Source organism: Tubulanus polymorphus, chromosome 12 (genome assembly GCF_964204645.1).
Source record: "Tubulanus polymorphus chromosome 12, tnTubPoly1.2, whole genome shotgun sequence".
Lineage (NCBI taxonomy): Eukaryota > Metazoa > Nemertea > Palaeonemertea > Tubulaniformes > Tubulanidae > Tubulanus > Tubulanus polymorphus.
In genome coordinates this window covers 3,226,233-3,247,571 of record NC_134036.1, presented here as the reverse complement: position 1 = coordinate 3,247,571, position 21,339 = coordinate 3,226,233, and the positions used below count along the sequence as shown (strand labels likewise).

At 40.4% G+C, this 21,339-nt stretch overlaps 2 protein-coding genes across 3 annotated transcripts; both read left to right on the top strand.

The window, feature by feature from the left end:
• The first annotated feature begins 1,111 nt into the window (after positions 1-1,111).
• On the top strand, positions 1,112-2,865 carry LOC141914085 (MICOS complex subunit MIC13-like). 2 transcript variants are annotated; one of them, XM_074805363.1, is made up of 5 exons: positions 1,112-1,207; positions 1,438-1,488; positions 1,771-1,915; positions 2,218-2,269; positions 2,345-2,865. In XM_074805363.1, exons 2-5 carry the CDS (start codon positions 1,469-1,471, stop codon positions 2,449-2,451), a joined length of 324 nt encoding a protein of 107 aa, XP_074661464.1. In that variant the 5' UTR covers positions 1,112-1,207; positions 1,438-1,468; the 3' UTR covers positions 2,452-2,865. The 2 variants fall into 2 exon arrangements, with proteins under 2 accessions (XP_074661464.1, XP_074661465.1); XM_074805364.1 differs by lacking the exon at positions 1,112-1,207 and adding an exon at positions 1,241-1,270.
• LOC141914187 (mothers against decapentaplegic homolog 6-like) lies at positions 2,755-19,485 on the top strand. The gene is made up of 6 exons (XM_074805453.1): positions 2,755-2,808; positions 3,497-3,576; positions 5,360-5,775; positions 8,935-8,991; positions 10,471-10,533; positions 18,857-19,485. Exons 1-6 carry the CDS (start codon positions 2,755-2,757, stop codon positions 19,483-19,485), a joined length of 1,299 nt encoding a protein of 432 aa, XP_074661554.1.
• The last annotated feature ends 1,854 nt before the right edge of the window (positions 19,486-21,339 follow it).

The window sequence follows — 21,339 nt, the reverse complement described above, 5'->3', positions numbered from 1 at the left end:
TGTTTATCTTAAGCTTTTTTAGAGTGAATTCGTACTTTTATCTCTCGTTTAATACTTTTAATTATGTTATGTTGAACTCTTTTTGCTATACAGTTCACGTGTTTGTTAATGAGAAACTTATATGATAAATTCCTTGAGTATGATACCTGTCATTTAGCAATGTAAAATAGTTGTCATAAGAATAAAACGACACACATGTTCTTCATCATGAACTCTTCATAACTCTTCAATTGTTTAGTTTATAGCAACTTTTTCACCTTGTAGTTTTCAGTTGTTCGTGTGATTTTATTAAGGGGAAATAGAGTTGAGTTTCTTGATAAATGAGGATATTAGCAAATTGTCCTAGTTTATAGTTTATACGTCAACTGTGGTTGGACTGATTTTGAAATAGTACAGTCAACGTGTTTGAGGAACTTACATTAATAATTCCTCAAGCACGTAATCTGGCATTTTCTATAATTGATGTAAATTATAAAAATAAATATGATTCACGTTAAAACCTTCCAATCGTTTCATGAGGTTTTAGCAACAATCAAAGGTTGATTCAAATGAAACCCTTGGGCTTGGTCCTGCTTTGTTTATTTCATCGTTGTTTCTACCATGAGTTTTCTTCGAATAAATAATATTGATTTATATCCGTGACTATAATTGTTCCTGGACGAGGCATGAATTGAAATGCTCTCAAACTTTCTTTATTTCTGTGTTATGGAATGAAAATGTGCTGATATTTTTTCAAAATAGAAGTACATGTTTTGTTCGTTCGTTTGTTTATTTTTGTTTATTCGCTCATTGTTGGTTTCCCTAATTGTGGCTAATTCAGCCATGGTTCGTAATAGTTTTCGGAGTAATCCGTACGACTATCCTTCGGAGTATTCCGTGCGAATAGCCAATAATGAATAAATACAATTCTTTTCTACAATATTTTATTATTTCACATATATGAACAGTGCTAGTTACAAAGAAAATAAAAATTCACTGGGCAACGCTGTATTATTTTTTTCATTCTCTCAGGAGCGCGCCGAGTTTGCCACGCCGTTTCATCTGAATTAAGGCAAGTTTGACATTTATACTGCTCAGTTAGACCATTCGCCTCTCAGGGCAGGTCTGCGGATTTTTAAGAATGGCCATACTCGGCAAATTTGGGACTCGAGCCTGACCGTCTACGATCAGTCAACGCAAGCGAAGTAAATCAAAATTTATTGTGAAGGTGAGTGTCAATGAAATTAACTCTAAATCACGTTTGATTATCAGCTATCAATGATAATTAATGGTACACATTTTGAGGTTCCATTTACTTAAACTATTTTAACGAAGCAGGTGTCTCTTATTTTGATCATTTTAGGCCTATGGGTTGGTATTAATTAGAGGTACAAATTACAATTCAATTCGGTAAATTCAATCTCTATTTTATTTGCTTGCTACCTTCTTCATTTGCAGGTCTCATTCGCTAAATTCTCATCGACCAGGAATGTTGGGCGTGCTTGTGAAGTGAGTACATTTGATTCACACCTATCGAATATGCAATGATGTAATAAAATTTCTAATGACATTCTCTGTCTGAAACAAGGCCCTCCTGATCCTGAGACAGTGATATTTAATGTAATTGATCTGCACTTTTTTTTAACCAATTTCTGCAGTTTTTCATTTTGACACGGAGTAGAACATTATTTGGATTTCTCGAGACGTCTCTAAAACATCGCTGCTTTCTCGATAAAAACTGGCAATTTAACTTTGCTTAACATTTATTTCCCCTTCTTGCTACATTCACAGGTGGACTGCCAAATTTGGCATCGTTGGCGGGGCCGTGTATGTGACGGTGAAAGAAGGTATCTGGGATTCCAGTCACAACGGGTATCGCGCTTTGACCAAAGTTCGTACGACCGTCCTTCCTACAGCAAACGAATATTTCATGAAGGTATATAAATTGTTTGTTTAAGTCCACGGCATCCTATATTATAGGATGTCATTGACAATCCGGTGTCTGGTACTCAAGAAGGATCATTATATTCTTAGTTGATAATGTTATTGTAGGATTAGACAAGTGGATATAGTCCAGGATCCAGTTTGACAGTCAGGAGTTATAGAGTTAACTCTGAGTTAGAATTAGTTCAGTTTTGATGAGTTACCTCTGAGTCAAATCTTAACTCACAATTGTGGAACTAGGTCCAGTCGTTTCATTTAGAATAGAACTAAAACTTTCTTATTTTTGTCTTTCAGATTCCTTCGGTTAATGACTCGTCGCAGAAAGTGGCCATATATTGGAACTGTGGTAAATATAATACGAATTTTTGATATCTTGATTTCTCTGAAATCACCTGCTTAATTCATCGATCTATATTTCTAGGAGTTGAAACGACGTTTAAAGCTATCGAAGAATCGCCCAAAACAATCAAACATTACACCAACAAAGGAGTGGACTATGTGAAGAAAAATTTCATTTCGTCAAAATGAACCTCTTAATAGTATGAAATGATTTAGATACATGTTTTAAATGATAGTAAATTTCCATCGGGCGATGCAAAAACAAATATATTGTTAATGTACCATACATAATATCCAGTGAATGCTGTACTTTTTTCTGGTACTAGTACACTAGTGAATTGGAAACAGTAACTAATTTGAATGTATGTATAAACTATATTATGTAAAGATAAACTTTGGTTGATTTGTACATCATATGAATGCTAACTCTAAACAATGCAGTGTATGATCGCAGAGTTTCAAGTTTTATACAGCTCAATTAGTTCTTCTAGAATGTCATCAGATGGCGCATGTGAATGTCAAACTCAATCTTGTTGTTTACATGTTGTAATAAGTACTTTAATTAATTAACAATTTGTTTTTGCGAAGAGATGAAATAAAGTTTCGAGTGTTAAGTTTTAGAATAAATGTTTTCTTGTATTTTCGTGAATTGGGGATCTGACTGAGGACAAGGTCAAGTCTTTCTCATCCCAATGAAAGTGTATAACCACAATGAGAATAAAACTTTGCTAGCGGAAATGATTTCGCTGAGTTGACGTGAAATTGGGAACAAAAATGGAAGTCTAAAAAATCAATATCATAATCGATCTACGGACTGACCCTTCCGGTCAAGCTCAAAACAAATATTGATCGTACATATTTGATATTATCAGCTAGCGATCGTTTTAAACTGGCTTTCGTTCATCCGCCAAATTCATCGGGATTACAACGATATTGAAATTTGAAAATTTTAGAGCATTTTAAACTCTCAACTGCGCGTTCGGTGCCCCTTTATTAATTATAGCGGAATAGTCCATTGCGGTGCCGAATTGTCTGAGAACGTGCTCTCCCTGCGCAGTGTGTGAATGATGGCACAGGCCACAGAGCAGTTTACATTCGAGTACTACACACACACTCACAACACGCATAGCGAACTACAGCTCGTCAAAACTACTGAATGATAGATATTTCAGAATCCGCGCGGATTAACAACTCGAATTTCGGCCGTGTCAATTCGGTGCCGATGTCGATCTAGGATTTGCACGAATATCAGTCGCTGTCCGGAGCGTTTATTTTCACCGACGAGAAAGCTGGTAATATTAACGGAGAAAGGACGTGTGTGGATGTAGTTCTAGTTCTAGTGTGTGGTGTATCATAGGAGGCTAGCCACAGCGGAGCCGCATCTCTCTCTCAATCCTCTCTTCATTTTATTTATTTAAAGAGCCACCGTGCTCACCCGGTTTCAAAGTAGTTAAATAGCGGATTTATTTGCGGGTTCATAAACCCAGGAATTATCTTGTGCGGTTTCTATTACTACTACTCTACTAAATCTGTGCGGCATCTCTAGAAGAAAAAAGGATTTACGCCGGTATTCATCTTCTACACTGAATAGTTGTTGAATTTGCAACTTGAGAGAAAAGGAGGTATATTTTTGCGATTGTAGAAGCAGCCAACGGTAAATAACAACATTGATATATTCATATATAGCGCGGTAATTCAGTGTCATTTTCGTATAATTAAGGGTCATATTTATATTCAGGGTCATTTTCGTAAGCTTTAGTAGCATCGTCGTCATTGAAATAGCGATTTGTGATGCGCTTCGATAATCGGCGACATTGCTGGTGTATTTTTCAAAAGTTACGACGGCCGCGTTTGACATACTGAGGAGAGCAGCCTGCAGCAGCCCTGGCCGGAGCAGAGTCATCGTCGAATCGTCATCGTCCTCTTCAGCTTCATCATCCGTAGTAATAATACCATCACCAGTCGGCACAGGCGGTCGAACCGCGACACCAACGACTACTACGAACTCCAGTCTCGCTGCTGTGGTCACCGCTTCCAACTCCAACTCCTCCTGCTCCGAAATACGACGTGATCATCCTCCGAGTAGTAAAGATACCACGGATGAAGAAAATTATCACCTATCCATCAATACAGCGGCAGCAGCAGCAGCAGCAGCAACCACGTCCACGGATGCTGGCAGTTGCAGTCTGTGCATGTTTAGGTATGTAATTGGGAGCATTTAATTCACGTATATTTTTAGCGATTATGACAATGTTTTTCTTGTGAAAAGTTCGTTGACTTTTCTTAGTAAGTCGCTCGGTGCTGACTGAAGTGTATCGTTTATCATCAATGGTTAACCCTTTTATCGCTAAGGCCTACTCGAATACTGATTTGTTCTTGATGTTGGACAGGGAGGGCTAATTTTCGTATATTATACCTTGGCTCAGCTTATCTGAACTGTTCTCTGCTGCTACAACAGTTATGGGTTTTCTAGTTTTATTACACTGTTGAAGGTGTCAGCTTTGTTTTGTCTAGATTTAGTCAGCGAAGTCAATTTCAATGCTGTCCATTTCAATAAGAGTCTATTATACCACAACTATGAGGAATTAAGAAGATGCATTGTCTTCACCTCCCTGATACAATGTAACATACTCGCTGTGTGAATCTATATAAGGTCAATTAATTCCTCGCCCATAGAAATAAGCCGGAGCGCTCGCTTTGTGTCAGATTGTTGAACGTTTGTAGATTGTAGTAGTCAATGCTTAATCTTTATGATGGAATTGAGCCTAGAGCTTGCTAGAAAAAAATTGACCGAGGACTCGTCCATTGGCAATTGCGATCGACATTTGGTGAACACATATTTTTTTAAGTTGAATTAAATCAACCCTATAGATACCTAGTACGCGTTATATAAGGCTGATGTGTACTTGTCATCAATATCGGCGTTTCAAAATAACAATTTGCCATCGTGAATTTTAGTTTATATCTTGTGTTTCAATATTTCATAACTCTTAGTTTATATTCAATAAATTCTGATAATAATTTATTATCTTATTATCGACAATAATAAGCAATATATTTGTTATTTTTCAACGTTTCTTGTTTTTTTCTGTTTCAGGAATAAAAGGTCTGCGCTGATAAAACGTATTTGGAAAAATCGCGCGGTTTCTTCGTCGTCTTTAAAACATGAAACCGCGGGTTCGTCTGAAACGCCGACGACTGAACTCGAATCGACTTTACACGCTTTACTGAAACGTCTGAAAGAATCGCAACTCGAATCGTTGGCGCAGTGCCTCGAATCGCGCGGCGGCGAAATGGGCGTCTGCGTACCGCTGCCCGACGCGCCCGTACGCGTCGGAACCGCGTCTCGCGCCGCGGCGACGACGCGACCCGTCGATTTGTTGCTGTGTCAGGTGTTCCGATGGCCGGAGCTCGCCGCGAAGTTCGAACGTAAAAAACTGCCGTGTTGCGCGCACAACGAATCAGGATTTATCTGCTGTAATCCTTATCATTATAGTATACTCATCGTACCCGGTAAGTTCTGATTTTGTCTTCTAATTTTTGAGGGGTTTTCAGTGGGTTCTCCATCATTCTCCGTAAGCTGGGGCCGGTTGCATAGTCATGACTTAGAGTCTAAGACCAAATTAGTTCTATAGCTAATCTAACAACTTAAGACCAGTCTGAACATTTAAGACCACTTTTGGACTTAAGTCACGACTATGCAACTGGCCCCTGGAATTTTATGTGGGCTGCATTCATTGCCAAGTCTATGATATCGTGGCTGCCTAACTAGCGCAGCTTTCGATCTCCCAAAAACCACAGAAGATCAAGTTTAATTTTGTTGTAATCTTCTATTGCTGGTAGGGGCAGCAGATATTTTATGAGGGATAGCTATACTCAGATGTAGAAAATGATAGAGGTGGCCGTGACCCCGAAACCCGCTGTGGAGAACACTGGTTCTCTACTACTTTTGATGGGTGTATTTGTATTTCCTTTTCCTTCCATCCTTTTCATCTATGGTATCAGCCCGCATCTTCTCCGACGGTATCGACTACATTCATTCATAAGTGGTACAACCAGTGGACCATCATTTTCTTCGTCAGCACGAAGAGCTTCTTTTTCTCCTGACATATCACTGTCCTATCGGCCTAAAGTGGTATTGACTGCGCGCGGTGCTAAAGCCCATCATTTTCTTCAGTGGCGCCGAGATCATCCGTTTATCGGTGCTATCAGCTCAACCATCTTCAGTGGTCGCGAAGTTGTCTTCTTTACTGGGTATCGACATCGATTCAAACCTCCATCCTTAGCACTGAAACAAAAGATTTTTTGTGAGACAAGGTTACGTATTAATTTCAAGCCTCGATCCAAGCAAATCAACTGCAATTTTGGAAAAAAAAACTCGTTAATCCCTGAAGTTTATTTCTAATATTGTTATATTTTGTACATTATTCGGCTTCGAACGTACTAATTTCCGGTTTAACTACTCGCGCATCGATTTCATTCGATTTTTCTTTTCGAGATTTTTCTCGTTCGGCAAAAAATACCTCGCGCAAAGAGTTGCGTCGTCGCGCGCGCGTTCGGCGTTACCGCGAAACAACAATGGCAAACTTTGCTTTTGTAAGAATATAGTAACTGAAAAATATCAACTGACACGATTTTGAACGCTTGTAAATTTTTTTCGCGTTATGTCGTCGTTGAAACACATTTGAGGTCAAGTGTAATATCTACTCGCTTGTTGACTACGTGAAAGAGGACGACATTCTCATCGGCGCTCACAAACTCTTATCCGGTTTTAACTGTCCTCTCCTGTCGTAGTCGGCGTAGTTATATAGATGCTGCACGTATTAATGATATGCATGTACCGCTAAAAAATTCCCGAAGTTTTCATTATTCGGTTCGAAATCTCCTCTATTAACGGGGTGGCGCCACCGACTTGGAAAACCTGGAGATCCTAGAAATCTCAGGGAATTAGGAAATTCTAGTAAAATTCTTGGAAAACTGCGGGTAATTTGAGACAGATTTTACCGAAAACTCAGGGAATTCAGATTATGCTATTGACCACGCGTTTCTTTATCGGTACATGATTCAGTATAAAATGATGTCTTGCAATGTTGACTGGCATCCGAGGAATATCTGGGAATTTCGGATTCCAAATTCTACGCAGGGAAATCAGTGAATGCGGGCATTTCCCGCGGAAATCGGGAAATTACCTTCAAAATTCTGATGTAGAAGATTCTTCGTCTTGAACCGGTCAATTTCGTGCATATAGGTCTTGTGATATATATCAAAAACAAAGGCATTGAGCATGTTACATGACTAGCTTGACCTCTCTATTGTCTCCCTGCCTCCCCCTCTCTCTCTTTCTTGATCTATTTTTCTGGTTGGATTAAAGTTTTAACCACCCGAATATTGTGTCAAAATGTATTGAAATCGTTAGTGTATGCACGCGCGCAATCGTCGTTCTGGGAACCCTGTGTGAATCTGCGCGCACGAGCGTTCAGTCCAACTATTACAGCTCCATGCCATGAAATATTCGTTTTTGACAAAACCTAAATTTCCGCACACACGGCGGGTGGCGCCGATTTTAAAAACCTCGTAATCATAGTCAATAGCGAAGTGGAAACCCCTCTCGTGACGACTACGAGACACACACACACACACACACTAGGGTATTAGACGAACTGGAGAGCCCTTCGGGAGCCTCGTTCACTAGTAAAGCGCTCCTCACTTATAATTGCATGGTGTACAGACATTGGCGCCAGTGAAATAATTATTGTATACCAGTGCTGGCTGCCTGCCTGGCTGCCTGTCTCCCATACAACGCCAACTTCAATCCATAATATATATATATATATATATATATATATATATATATATATATATATATATATATATATATATCTGCGTACATTACATGACAATTGAGTCTTTAGTTTTGTAGTATTGTGTTGTGTATTCGTTCGGCAATTAACTTTATATATGTTTGTACCCTTTTAACTTTTATGTTTCTACGTTTTTCCCGCTAAACGGCGGTTAAACGGCCAGATACAACATCGTCGCATATTTCAGGCGAAAATAAAATGATACCTCGTTTCTCATAGTCGGCCGGGTCAATATCATAAACTGAAATAAAATTAGTAATCAGTTCATTCATATAGCTGCCGGGTCTGTTAGTTAGCTTGATCATGATTTAAAAGAAATACAAGTAATTTAGTGGGTAGATATAGCGGCTGGTCGGGTCAGAGTCAGCAGAAATGAGAAACGGGTTATCAACTTTTTAGCTTTACCTTTTTCGTTTTCGCAAAAATATGCATTAAGCATCGCTGGATGAGTTCATGGTGGTCCTTTAACTTGTGGTTTTAGATTCTACTTCGGTCGTAGGCGAACAACCACTCAAATCCTGGACTACTGATACAACGTTTCAAAAGCCAGCCGACGTTAGACGTTAGACGACGCTAAGTCTGCGCGCGATTATGATTCGCCACTGTCTCAAATATCGGGCCCTCTGATAATTGAAATCAAGATCGCTTTTATGTCTTACTCATGATTTGTAGCTGTCAGATATCAGTTTTCTATATTTGGATTGAAGAGAACTCCTCGTTTCAACGTTTCAACGCTCGGTTATTGCTGTACAACTCGTAGGTCAAATTTCCGTCTATTCGTCTCGTAATTAGTACGTGTTATCTTTTTCAGAGGTACCCCGACATGAAGATATCTGTGATATAAAAAAGCTCAGCTCATCTTGGAAAGGTATGTGTAACTCAAAAGGGTTTATAATATATCGCGTTGATGGCCAGTTTGGGTCCACAGTATTCTCAGTATTTTACTCGTCTCAACTTGGGACTGAGTCTAATCACAAACTCTTACTCAGTATTTGATACCAACTCGGGGTGGAATTCTACCGGTCTCAACTTCACCGCAGTGAGAGACAGAGTCTACTGTATTTCACAAACTCTTACTCAGTATTTGACACCAACTCGGGGTGGAATTCTACCGGTCTCAACTTCACCGCAGTGAGAGACAGAGTCTACTGTATTTCACAAACTCTTACTCCGTATTTGGCTTCGACGCGGGATAGAATTTCGTCGGTAACAATTTCTATCAAGATAAAGAGATGCAGAAAATGATATTATCTCTTTTCCCTTCATTCTCCACTCACCGCTGAGTTAAACACACAATACATAAAGCGCCATTAGTCTCGAGCGGTTGTTTCTTTCTAAGTATTTTTTCTACCCTCTCTCACTCTTTCTCTCTCTCACTCTCTCTCTCTCTCTCTTCTCTGTATTTTTCCTCCCCTCTCACTCTAAAGCGAGCAAGTCTATTAACCGTGTTTAAAGAAATAAAAGCCTGAGCAGTTTAGAGCGTGTATGTATAAATTAGCAACTGACAGCGGCTCCTTGCCTCACTGCGCAGCACTCCATTGCTCTGCGCCACTGTGAGTACAGTGTATGTGTGCGAATGCCGCGTACTCTGTATACAAACAGCGTTTTGAAGGTTGTTTTAGTTGTAACTGATGTGCAGTTCGGGTTGCAAAGTTGTGAAGGTTTGATTACACAACAGCCACCACGGCGGCTCCTACTCACTCGCGCGCCGCGCTGGAAGAGAGAAGTTCGGCTTTTCAATTAAGATACCCTCGTCGAATGGCGCCGTCATGGAAAGATTTTTACAAGTCTGGTCCTAAGTTCGGGTGTAGATTGGGTACAGAGCCAAGAGGGGCCGAGTCTAGGATTTAATTTGTTAGATTTGGTATACTGAGACTGGTCCTAGGTTGTTGGAATGGCTATAGAACCAGAATGGGCTTAGTCTGGTTTATTGGATTGGGTAAATGCTATAGAATTAAGATCGGTTTATATCTGTAGTTGTTAGGTCACGGAGGCAAGATGGGCTTCGCTCTTTTTCGTTCTATGGCAAAACGAGAAAACTTAAGAACAGTCTGAACTCACTTTAGTTCTGTAAGAAATCTAATAACAGGATTTTCGGAGAATGGGGATTGTCCAGGCCCTTGAAAAGCTGTGGTAATCTTAACTATGGTTTTTCCCAGTGGCTACGGACCTTAAAATCTTAATCGTTGTCAAGTAATAAGGCAAGTCTTGAGCCTTTAAGACCATTTTAAGGTTTAATTCACAACCGAAATCAGAATTATAGTTGTATTATGTTTTTGATGTTAATGATGATGGTGATGAACTGTGTTTAATAAATTAGTTACGTTTCAATTGTTGTATTTTGTAGATACTCCTCCGAGCGATCCTGTCTCCACGGAAACCGGCGGAGATCCTTCCTATTTACGTGCTGGTAAGATCTGCCGCCTCCTCGTCGGCGTCGTAGAGACGGTTTTTAAACGATTTTTGCAAACGTCGTCGTCATTGTATATCGAATATTCAATCAATTTGAGGAATTCCATTTCAAATTTTCCTCCCTTTACCCAATGGTTTTTATGCCTAGCTCACACAGGGCCTCTACGATTCCTTGATTCATTTAAAAACTCCTAAACGAAAAATGTTTCTTTAAGATTCTTGAAACTCCTTGACTTCGAGCAAAATGCCTGAAGAAACTGCTTTAAAACTCCTTTGATTTTGAGAAATAGGCAACTAGAAAATCTTTATTAGATTACACCTATATTGGTAGTGTTGGGACCAGGATTTATTTTTACCCAATTAGGCGGTTACCGAATTAGAAACCGAAGTTGGTTAGTCTAAAGAATAAGCATCTGCTAACAAAACCGCTGAATTAATGGTTTACCGAGATGAACAGTACCAATTTAGGAGGAGTCTACTTGTAAAGCGATGCAGGCGCAAATTAGGAATTTTCTCCTTTGAAACTCCTTATATCCAGTAATGATCTGTAGCCCCGGACCCTGTTAGATTCCTTCTGAATTCTACATTGTTTCCCACTGCGCCTGCTGAAAGTGTCTTTTTTTCAAAAAATGTTGCTTATTGAGAAAAGTCTTTTTAAAATAAACGGAGATGTTTTTGTATTGTGTAATACTTCCTGTGGCGAGGCGGACAGAAACTGTATCATATTCGTGTATACAATATTGGTTCAACTCTTTCTCTTTCTCTCTCTCTCCCTGCTCCTCTCTCTCTCTCTCCATCTCTCGCTGGTTACTTTTAACTCTGGCTCCAGTCTGCTCTGGCAATGTGTGTGTGCAAAGCTACTTTGGTGCCACGGTTCTTATCACGCGGCATTCCGTAGTCTTACTGGCTGTTTACCTTGTATATCATCAGGAATCCCTACATTGCCAGTGTCAGTTTCACACAGCGGCGGCGGCGGCCGGCCGAGATCTTCGCTCGCTTGCCAGGGCATGTTTTCGCTCGACGGTCGATGAGGGGCTGCTTACCGGGGCTGCTTACCGGGATCCCGCTTGGCTTACTGACATACCAGCGCTTGTTTCAATGAATGTCCTCTCTTTCATTACCCTTCTGACATTTTTACGAGAATCCATAAATTAGATTCTATACATCCTGCGTTCTGGGTTTAGGGGCGACGTCGTTGAAGGAGCGAGGCGTTTGACCCCCCCCAACGAATACAGAAAATCTATGCTTGATTTTGGTTCAATCGTCTATTTTTCACATTAGCTTAATATATTTCAATAATCAGCATTGATAGAATATTGACATCCACTCTGGTAGGGACAGCAGATATTTTATAAGGGATGGCTGTAGAAATAAAAGGGGTGGCCGCCTCTCTAAAACCTGTTATCGTAAAAGTATTTTGATGCGAGTTATGCATTTTACGCGATCTTCAAATTTTTGAACAGACGGACGAATATTCATTCTATCAATCGACGATCCCCTCGTCCGATAACGCCGGCCGGCCGCCGAAATTATCCGCACAAACGCCGCAATTACGCGCGGATCAGGTTTCCGTTCGACGGCTCCGCGCGACCTACAATTTCGTGGTCGACGAAATTTCCTCGACCTCGCGGGGGTCGTATTGTCCGTCGTAGAGGACAATACTCGCGGTGAACGAGGAACCGAACGAACGACATACGGTTGACCGAGTCGAGTGAATACCTCGTCGCTGCTGCAGTCCAATTCCACTCTTCACTCGAGTTGTATGAATATAAATCTGAGGGGGGGGCGATAACCGAAATGTTCGCGCGGAGCTATTAACCTTCCCGGATTCCGTATACAATCTGTACTTATTGGATTTTGATCTTAAAATACGGATTGTCACTATAATTCATTTGATTGGTAGATTTCGCGTGATTTGTTTATGATTTGATGTCCCTTACGAACCCACCGCACTTGCCAGTATTGAAACGGGAGGTTTATTGGATTTTTAGTTGAAAATTCAATCTGTGATAGTGGATTTTTCGAATTTATGATCGTCCACACTTCACATGTGTTCAGTACTTCACCTGAGACATTTCTAATTGAAAATGAACTACAAAAACCAGATATTGGACATTTTATCGGCACTATTTCAAAAACTGATCGTCCACACTTCACATGTGTTCAGTACTTCACCTGAGACATTTTTTTTTTGAAAATGAACTACAAACACCAGATATTAGACATTCCATGATTCAGATCTGTTCAGGTCCTCGCCTGGAAGATTTTTTATCTTCGTTTTACTGGTCAGTTGCAGCAAATACTTTGAAAAGTCTCCGAATCAGTTTTCTCCAGTGTAAAGTGCGTACATCGTGAATAGTACATCCATCGTCTTTACATTGAATACTAGATACATTGTATTATTCTACATCGCCTGGTTCTAAATAGCCACCAACTATTCTATAAAAGCAGCCGCATCCACCCTCCCCTCGCCTCCCTGCCCCAACTACGAGAACAAAGCCTCTCTTGTACTCCCAGTTGAAGAAGTAGCCCCTGGCATGCTAGTAGGTCTATCTACCGTGTATCTCTTAATCGCTACACAACACAATTGCCCTACATAGAAAGCCCCTGAGGTCAAGTATTTTTGCTTCGCGCGTTGTGACATATAATTATTTCAAGTAAAAGGTCGCATGGCTTCAAAAGTGTAGAAGGATTTTAGGGCCGTGTTTTATTGATATGCGAAAAGGGGTCGGCGTTAGGTTAGATTGAAGAGGGCTGACTGTATGCGCGTAGAGTGTACATTCAGTGGCCACAGAGGGAATATTTTAGATTTAGAAATTACGTCCAAGTTCCACAGTTGTGTGGGTTTAATTTGTCTCTGGACCCAGCCCCACAGTTGTGTGGGTTTAATTTGTCTCTGGACCCAGTTCCACAGTTGTGTGGGTTTAATTTGTCTCTGGACCCAGTTCCACAGCTGTGCGGGTTTAATTTGTCTCTAGACACAGTTCCACAGTTGTTTCTCTGGGTCCAAACCTCAGTTTCAAAGGTTGCATAAATTTTCTTAGCTCATAAGCTCATTTCGTGTTTATTTTACTACGAGGTGGTAATAAGATTGAATAAAATAATATCTAGCATCTACCATGCCGAACTACCGAACTGGACTCTAACATCAGCTGTAGAGTTCGGCCGCGGTTTTTAAGGTTTGCACTATAGCGAGGCGTGTGTAGAATGCGGCGACTGTGGCGAGTGAGTGATTGAGCCAGCGCTCGCTGAGAGAGAAGGAGAGAACAGCGAGTGGGATGTAAAGAATGAAGAATGCTGCCTATTAAGAGTTGATGAGGCAGGAATTCTACTTGAATAAACATCGTTTATACCTTCACCTTCTCGGCTATAAACTGATAGTTAACCATTTCATTTCCGTTCCGTCGATAACCGACAGTTTTTCACGCTTCGCGAAAATTAAGCGGCTTCGATGCGTTCAGTGAATTTATTTTGCATTTCAAAATTACATGGCATAAAAAGAGGAACAATTCACAATTCATTATGAGACGTTTAGTAAAAGTTTTAGAACGTTTAGGAAAAAACGTATTGAATTCATGAAGATAAACCGTCGTTGTTTAACTGTGTTAACGCTTAGTTTATTCAGTGGAAGCCAGTTGAAATTTGATAGAATTGAATTCGCTTCTATCCGAGCGGCATCGGAAACAGCATCATAAAAACTAATTGTTTCATTCTTTAGTGTTGAATTCACGAACGGAATCAGTTGTTGCAATGCGGTAGCTTCATATATGAAATTCACTTGCAATGTTTATTTACACAGATTTTATAACATTCTTATTCCGTTAGAAGTATATGCATAAATTTAAGGAAAAAAAATCAGGGAAATGTCAGGGAATCTTCTTTTCTTTAAAAAGTCTGGGAATAATCAGGGAATTGTGTTAAAAACAGCTAAAGATCAAGGAAAAGTCATGGAAATTTGTTGAGATTGCTAGATTACACGTAACATGAAGCAGTTTCCGTCTATGTCTTACGTATTTGACTATGTTTATGTTAATGTCTATGTTTTACGTATTTGACTGTGCGTCAATCGATCGATCGGATTCTTAGCTGATCAAGTCAGGGAAAACAACGCGCATGTCAGGGAATAGTGTGGGGAACATAGCGAGTCAAATAAAAGCGGCCACCCTGATGAAGTTAGCCCCTGGGTTAAAGGTAATAATACCAGTCTATAAAGCCGGTCACGGAAGTTCAGATAAGACAAGGTGTCAGGAGGAATCAGGTCGCCTTAGAGATACGCAGATTGTTGTTGGAGACAGATCGATGTTATGACTAAGTGTTAAGGATGATTCAGTTTCATGAAGCAACAAATTGATAAAATTCATTGTAATGTATGTAATGATAATACATATATACATGTTGTATTCACTAAAGTTATGAATGACAGCGACAGACACGACGACTATCAGCGATGGCGTCTCGACGGAGCCTCGGTCGGCTCGCTCGTTCGATTCAAATGTATCGACTCGGTCGTCATCGTCGTCGACGACGTTTCTTATCGCGTCGACGATCGACAAGACGACGCGTAGACGCCTGTGTTTGATCGGCTCGGCGGCCGCGTCGCGCCGTCGCCCGGACGCCGCCGCCGCCGTGCCGTAGATCGCTATCTCGGTGTTCGGCGGGTTTTGTTGTTGTTGTCACCGGTGCTCGCTCGCGTTATCAGATGCCGAGATCAGCGTCGTCGACGACGACGAGGTATATTGTCATTGTTAATCGGATAAAGACTCGTCTCTCGCGTGATTATCACCCGACTGTTCGGTGTAATTTATTAGTCGTACATGTTCGTACGTACCTATGAATATATCTTGGAAATTAATCAGCGAGTTACTCTCCGTTTGGTTTTTTTTTTTCTGGAGGCCTAGTTTTATTTAGCTGTCATGTCTTCCATGTCTTGAAAGAATTCAGCGTAAGAATAGAATCGGCCAGGGTTAACCTTGATATATTGAACTTTAAAAACTGGACAAAAATTTTCGATTGATGATCCACAGTGACGCTTAGATTGACATTGAATTTGTCTAATTTCTTGGATCAGGTGCTGCAGTTGCTCAAAAGTTGCTTGAAGATAACCAGCGGATAAATGCCATAGTTGCAATGAACTTTTAATATTGTCACTACATCAACTATCTACTTAGTTAACTCAGAAAACTTCCAAAGCTTTAACAAACTTCAGAGCAACTGCGGCCCCTCGTTTGTAAGAAAAGCTGTACTTGAAACGTAGGTACCATAGACCTTGCATTCAATAGATAGGGCACAGGGTACCACAGGTAACCAGCTTTCATTGGCTCTAGGGTAGGCTGGGCCCTCAGTTTGACTTTGGTGGTATTCTTCTGCAAAGCTTAATGCTAAATCAATAATTGTGAAAAAATGTTGTAAGTTTTAGTTTAGTTTATCAAGTTGACACTAACATTGATTCCGATACATTGTATATTAAATCATTTATTTCATAGCTTCAGCAAAGTGCTTCTTGCCTTCTTTTGGATCTATCTGAAAATTAAATGGAAAATACCTTCAAATATCTTTTTTAAAATACCTTTGATATACATGTATATATCATAAGACTAAAAGTGAATCTTTTAAAGTCTTCTTTAAGTTTTATCTCCTGCCTGCGTGGAAGCTAACAGACTTGAGCAACAACATCCCATAAACAAAGACAGAGAGGACATACTGAATAATTACTTTACATTGACATGACTTACAAATACAACAAGTTGCTATAATGAGAGAAAATTGATGAAGAAATTATTTTCGAGAAGCAGGGATGTAAAGTTGAGGCGGTCGGTGTGGGAGAGTTTTACATTGAACCTTTATCGGAACTAACAATAATGCCGGTGACCACCATTCGCAGATTATATCAAAGCAATAGGTGGGACAGGTTTAAGGTTTTTAAACGAAATATCTATTCGGAAAGAAAAACATGAAACTTATATTACAGAATATGTGTATAAGTATATATGAATTGAAGAAAGGGTTTTGAAGCCTATGAGTTTATACATATGTATATACGCGTTCAGCCTTGGTGGTGAGCGGTGGCAGTGGTGGTATAGCTCTGCTCTATTGTAAGAACAGACTTAGAGGCACCACACTTGCTGATCAGCATAATACCAGCTCCGAGCGGACTGGAGCCGAGCCGTGAATAAACCGGCGTTCAAAAACTATTCCGCGATTAGACAAACAACTCAATTATACACAGCGACTCCAATTATCCCCCGAACCGTCGGTGGCGGCGACGACATCGCCGAGCAGAACCGAACACTGTCTCCTGTTAACCCTCTATACTCATTAGTCGATAGATTAGACTCGTCTCGTGCAAAAAAAAGTTCGCTTTTATCAGAGGCAGATTTTGGGGGTCGGTCTCGACAGCCTTGTTGTCCCATCGAGGTTGTCCTATTCGTCAAGACAGGATTGGGTGAAAACCTGACTGTTAATTTGGCACTCATCGTCTTTGAAATTGCATCTTTTCGCGTTTATTTCTTCAAAAGTATCTAACACCACAGAGGCCATGGCTGCTATATCGTAGCAATGCCCTTTCTTTTTTTCTGGAACTCGGCGCCTTCCAATTTTTCCAGATCGTCCCCTGTTTATGCGAATAGTAAATTTTTATCTAAACAGTAGAATTCTAATGTAGAAAAGCCACATAATAATGGCCGATTTAAACGATCGCATCTGCTGAGCGCTGCGAGTTGTGAAAAAGTATCAGTGTTAGTTTGTTTTATGAAAAATAACAAACTTGACTCGGTTTCTACATATGTTAATAGACTATAAGAGGGAAATTTAAAAATGAAACCGGTTGTTTCGTGTTTTGCTCTCCTCTCGGTCATGTGGTTCCCATCCTCTCTTAAAGCGATACATTTGACGATGAGGATATTTCGTGAGAATGCCACTGGTAAAGTATTCCTGTCATATGAACTCGAGCTGTAAGGATACTCAAGGTCTCTACGAATCCCTGATTCCTCGAAAATGCCAAAGAATACTTTGATGTCCAATTAAATGAACTTCCACACACAGAGGGGCCAATACTAACTTAGATGTGCAAATAGGCAATACCAGGGCCTCTACCTCACTGAAATGGACCAATTATCTTTTGTTGATATGGGCACTCAAAAAAGTTTTATAGACTTATGCAAGTCTCTCAAGTCCCCCTGGATCCACCCCTGACTTAGGTATCTCTCGCTATTATCTTTTCTTGAATACGATTTTTCTTTTCATTGATACTCGATTCTATCTCCCACATTCTACAATATGTAGATATATATATATCATCACTCTTATCACGCTGATGCTGTTAGATTAACTAAGATTAACCGCCATCATTGACACGTCTCGTAAGGAGGCAGTATAGATGACGATCAACTCTCTTAAGCAGCTACAAAAATGAGGCGTCGACCTCGATCCCAGTCCTTAATCCACAACATACAGTTGAAACAAATAACTCGTTAATCAAAAGAGCCTCGCGACGTGTATTCATTCCTCCGCTCTAAAGAATCAGCATCGCTTTTGGCATTGTAGAATTTTCTATGTTCTTTCTTTTAGAAAATCTTAGCGAAAGATGATGGGTTCAGCTGGATTTTCATTTCGATACAGTCTTTAAGCATGGTGTGGTGCTTTCAAAGTCTTTGCAAAAGAGCGTTTTTTGGCTGGATTGATCATGGCCATGTCGCCAAGTTCTCAATGCATCCGAATGCATTTTAACTTCCTCTTGTTGATTTTTATCTAAATGCTTTTCGATGTTGTCTTCGTGTTTCTGTCATTGTTCCATCTCTTCTTCTTCGAGAAAAGTTTTGTATGTTGATGATGATAATAAGTTATTAGTAAAAAGTGCATTACATTCGAACAATCTCGAAGCTCTTCACAATATATATTTCAATTTACCAACGTTGATTTTGCCTGAGCAAGCAGTGTGGGCGAGTGGCCAGGAAGCCGTGGGTTCGAACCCTGTACGTTACCCGTACTCGTCCCTGGGCAAAGCGCTTATCCTCATTGCCTCTCTCCACCCAGGAGTAAACAGGTACCTGGCCTGATAGATGACTCCTGAGCACCTAGCAAACTTTTCCCCGGGTAGAGATGACTGATAAATGGCTAGAGTTATAGGACGGGGTTATAATACTGATTTAATAGAAAACAACGTTGAACATAGTATCACAGTAAAAAGGGCGCAAGAGAAATTACTATTGCACTATCACTATTACTATTGAAAATAAACTGCTATAATGTATGCATCATTGGAAATATGATATTTGTACGAAAAAAAGTGATTAATTAATATTTGTGCTGTATGTATTTTTCAGGTGAAAGTCAATCTCAGGACGGAACTTATCGACGGTTCTGGTGTAATGTGGCTTACTGGGAGAATCGACAGCGCGTCGGTCGTCTGTACACGGTTACCGAACAGAGCGTCAACATATTTCAACAGTTGCCGCGCGGCGACGGTATGTGCCTGGCCGTTTTACAGGACTCGGAGTCGTCGGGCGGCTCCTGTGGTGGTGGCGCCACCGGTCGATGCTCGGTCGCCGACGTCGGCGTCGTCAACAGTCCGGCGACGCTCGAAAATATCAAACGAACTCGCGAGAAAATCGGACACGGGTTAGTACTGAGTAAAGAGACAGATGGCGTGTGGGTTTATAATCGGTCGGCGCACGCCGTGTTCGTTAATTCGCCGACGATGGAACCGACGGCGCCGCCTAGCGCTCGGACGTTCACCGTTCACAAAGTCGCCGCCGGCCACGCGGTGAAGGTGTTCGACTACGAGATGGCGCTGTTGTTGGAATGCGCGCGCGACCCGCGTTCGCTCGACGGCCCGTACGACGGCTACGCGGTGCGCGTCAGTTTCGCAAAGGGTTGGGGCTCGACGTACTCGCGACAGTTTATAATGTCGTGTCCGTGTTGGATCGAGATTCTACTGCACGTGCAGAGGTGATACGACGAATCAGCGCAGCTGCGGAGAGCGTCGCAATCGTTTTTATTTATTTATGATTGGCTCGGGTGAATGTGTCTAGAGGGTTTGAGTCTAGAGAGCCCAATTGCTCGAAGGTTGATTTCTGCGAGGGACTGGGCCTTAAACATCAATTTTATCGGAGTTACATTCTTACTCACGTGGCACTGTTTTTAGAACGGGTTATTCGGAGTAAACCTCGGTTGAACGAGGGAATGTCGGTTGACGTAGAATGAGGGTAATTTTCGAGTGAACCCTTTAACGTTGGTGGCCAATGCATTTAAAAGAAATACGTGTAGACGAAAAACGGATTTACCGAAATCGCGACTGACGCAAAAATGTGTGAAATAATGTGGATTGTGTAATAGATAATTAATGAAAAAACTGTTTTCAATTTTTCGATTAACCCGCCACCAGGCGGCGCCTGCGCAAGGGTTAGCTCGGTGCGCGGGTTGATCTGGATACTTTTTATTTCTGTTGTAAATATAACTGACGACGACGATGATGTCTATATTGTGTAATTCTCTCAGGGTTTATAAAAACAAAAATACAGCGTAATACAAATCCCACCTCAAATAATAAACAATCGGGGAAATCGATTATTAATTAATTAGTGTTTTTACTAACGATGATTGCAACGAAGAAACAAAGTTCATCTTTGATTTTGATGAATCTAATGGTGTACCGGCAATGCTACTGTGGCAAGCGAGGATTCAGGGATAATCCGCCAGGTGGTGCTAGTGGCACTGGGTTTTCCTTCTACATTTCAATTAAACTCAATTTTCAGCTTTGTAAAACACTGAGTGAAAAGTGAATCTTATATCTATCCAATGACTCGTTTGATAGTTTTCAAATTTGGAAGCCTAACGTTAAAAATAAAGTTAAAAGTTCATCGAAGGACCCAGTGTTAAGTGGCGCCACCGGTGAGTGCCGGTACCCCATTATGAATTGCGCTAGTTTGTGGTTGGATGGGGAGGTCAGATTTCGTTTTTGCTCGAGGTACTGCTATATAAGTTCAAATTTTATATTTTGGAAACTTGTTCAATATCGTGTGAAAATCTTCTTCCTACAGTTTACTTGGAAATTTCTAGTTTGAAATGGTTATATCAAGTTATCAAATGCTTATACAAATTCTGTCCTCAAATTTTGAATTATTCTGTTTCCACAAGCATCAAAATCTGTACACAGCAAGCGTTTGGTGTTAAGCTGCAGATGGCGATACCATACACATGAAAGTACCTTTCGCCTGAACGAGGTGACTTGTTTCCTCGCTGTCCAACAGATGGCAGCATGCACCAGAGCGCATCTATCAATAGAAAAATGTTCGATGGTTGATGATTGACTAATGATAGCGAATAATATTTAAAATGCATTTCTTCAATTTTCTGAAGTGTAAATATGTAAATCTTGAATGGAAAAAATTTTTCTTTTTTGTAGAAATTAAGTCGATGTAGATAGAATTTGTTAAGTTCAATCGAGGCGCATTACAGTAATTTTAATATAATTGAAATCGAGTCGGTTTAAAGGAATTGGCGCAAAAAGTAAGAAAAATTATGTTCGAGTTAAGTTTAATTCGATAGTATTTTCCATAAGTCCAATGGCCGAAATCTTAAATGACTTTAATTTCACTCATTGCGCCTATCGTAAATATTTAATTCAATTAATGGTAATTTTATGCGCTACGGAATTATCTAAAAACAATACGGTGCTGGTTACCATTACACCACTTAATAAATGACTTAAAAATTGCAAGGTATTTGTAGATAACAACTTTAGGAGCCCAGTTCTCTTCGTAGTAGGTGTACATTTGTAAATTTCAGCGAGAGATATTTGGGGTAT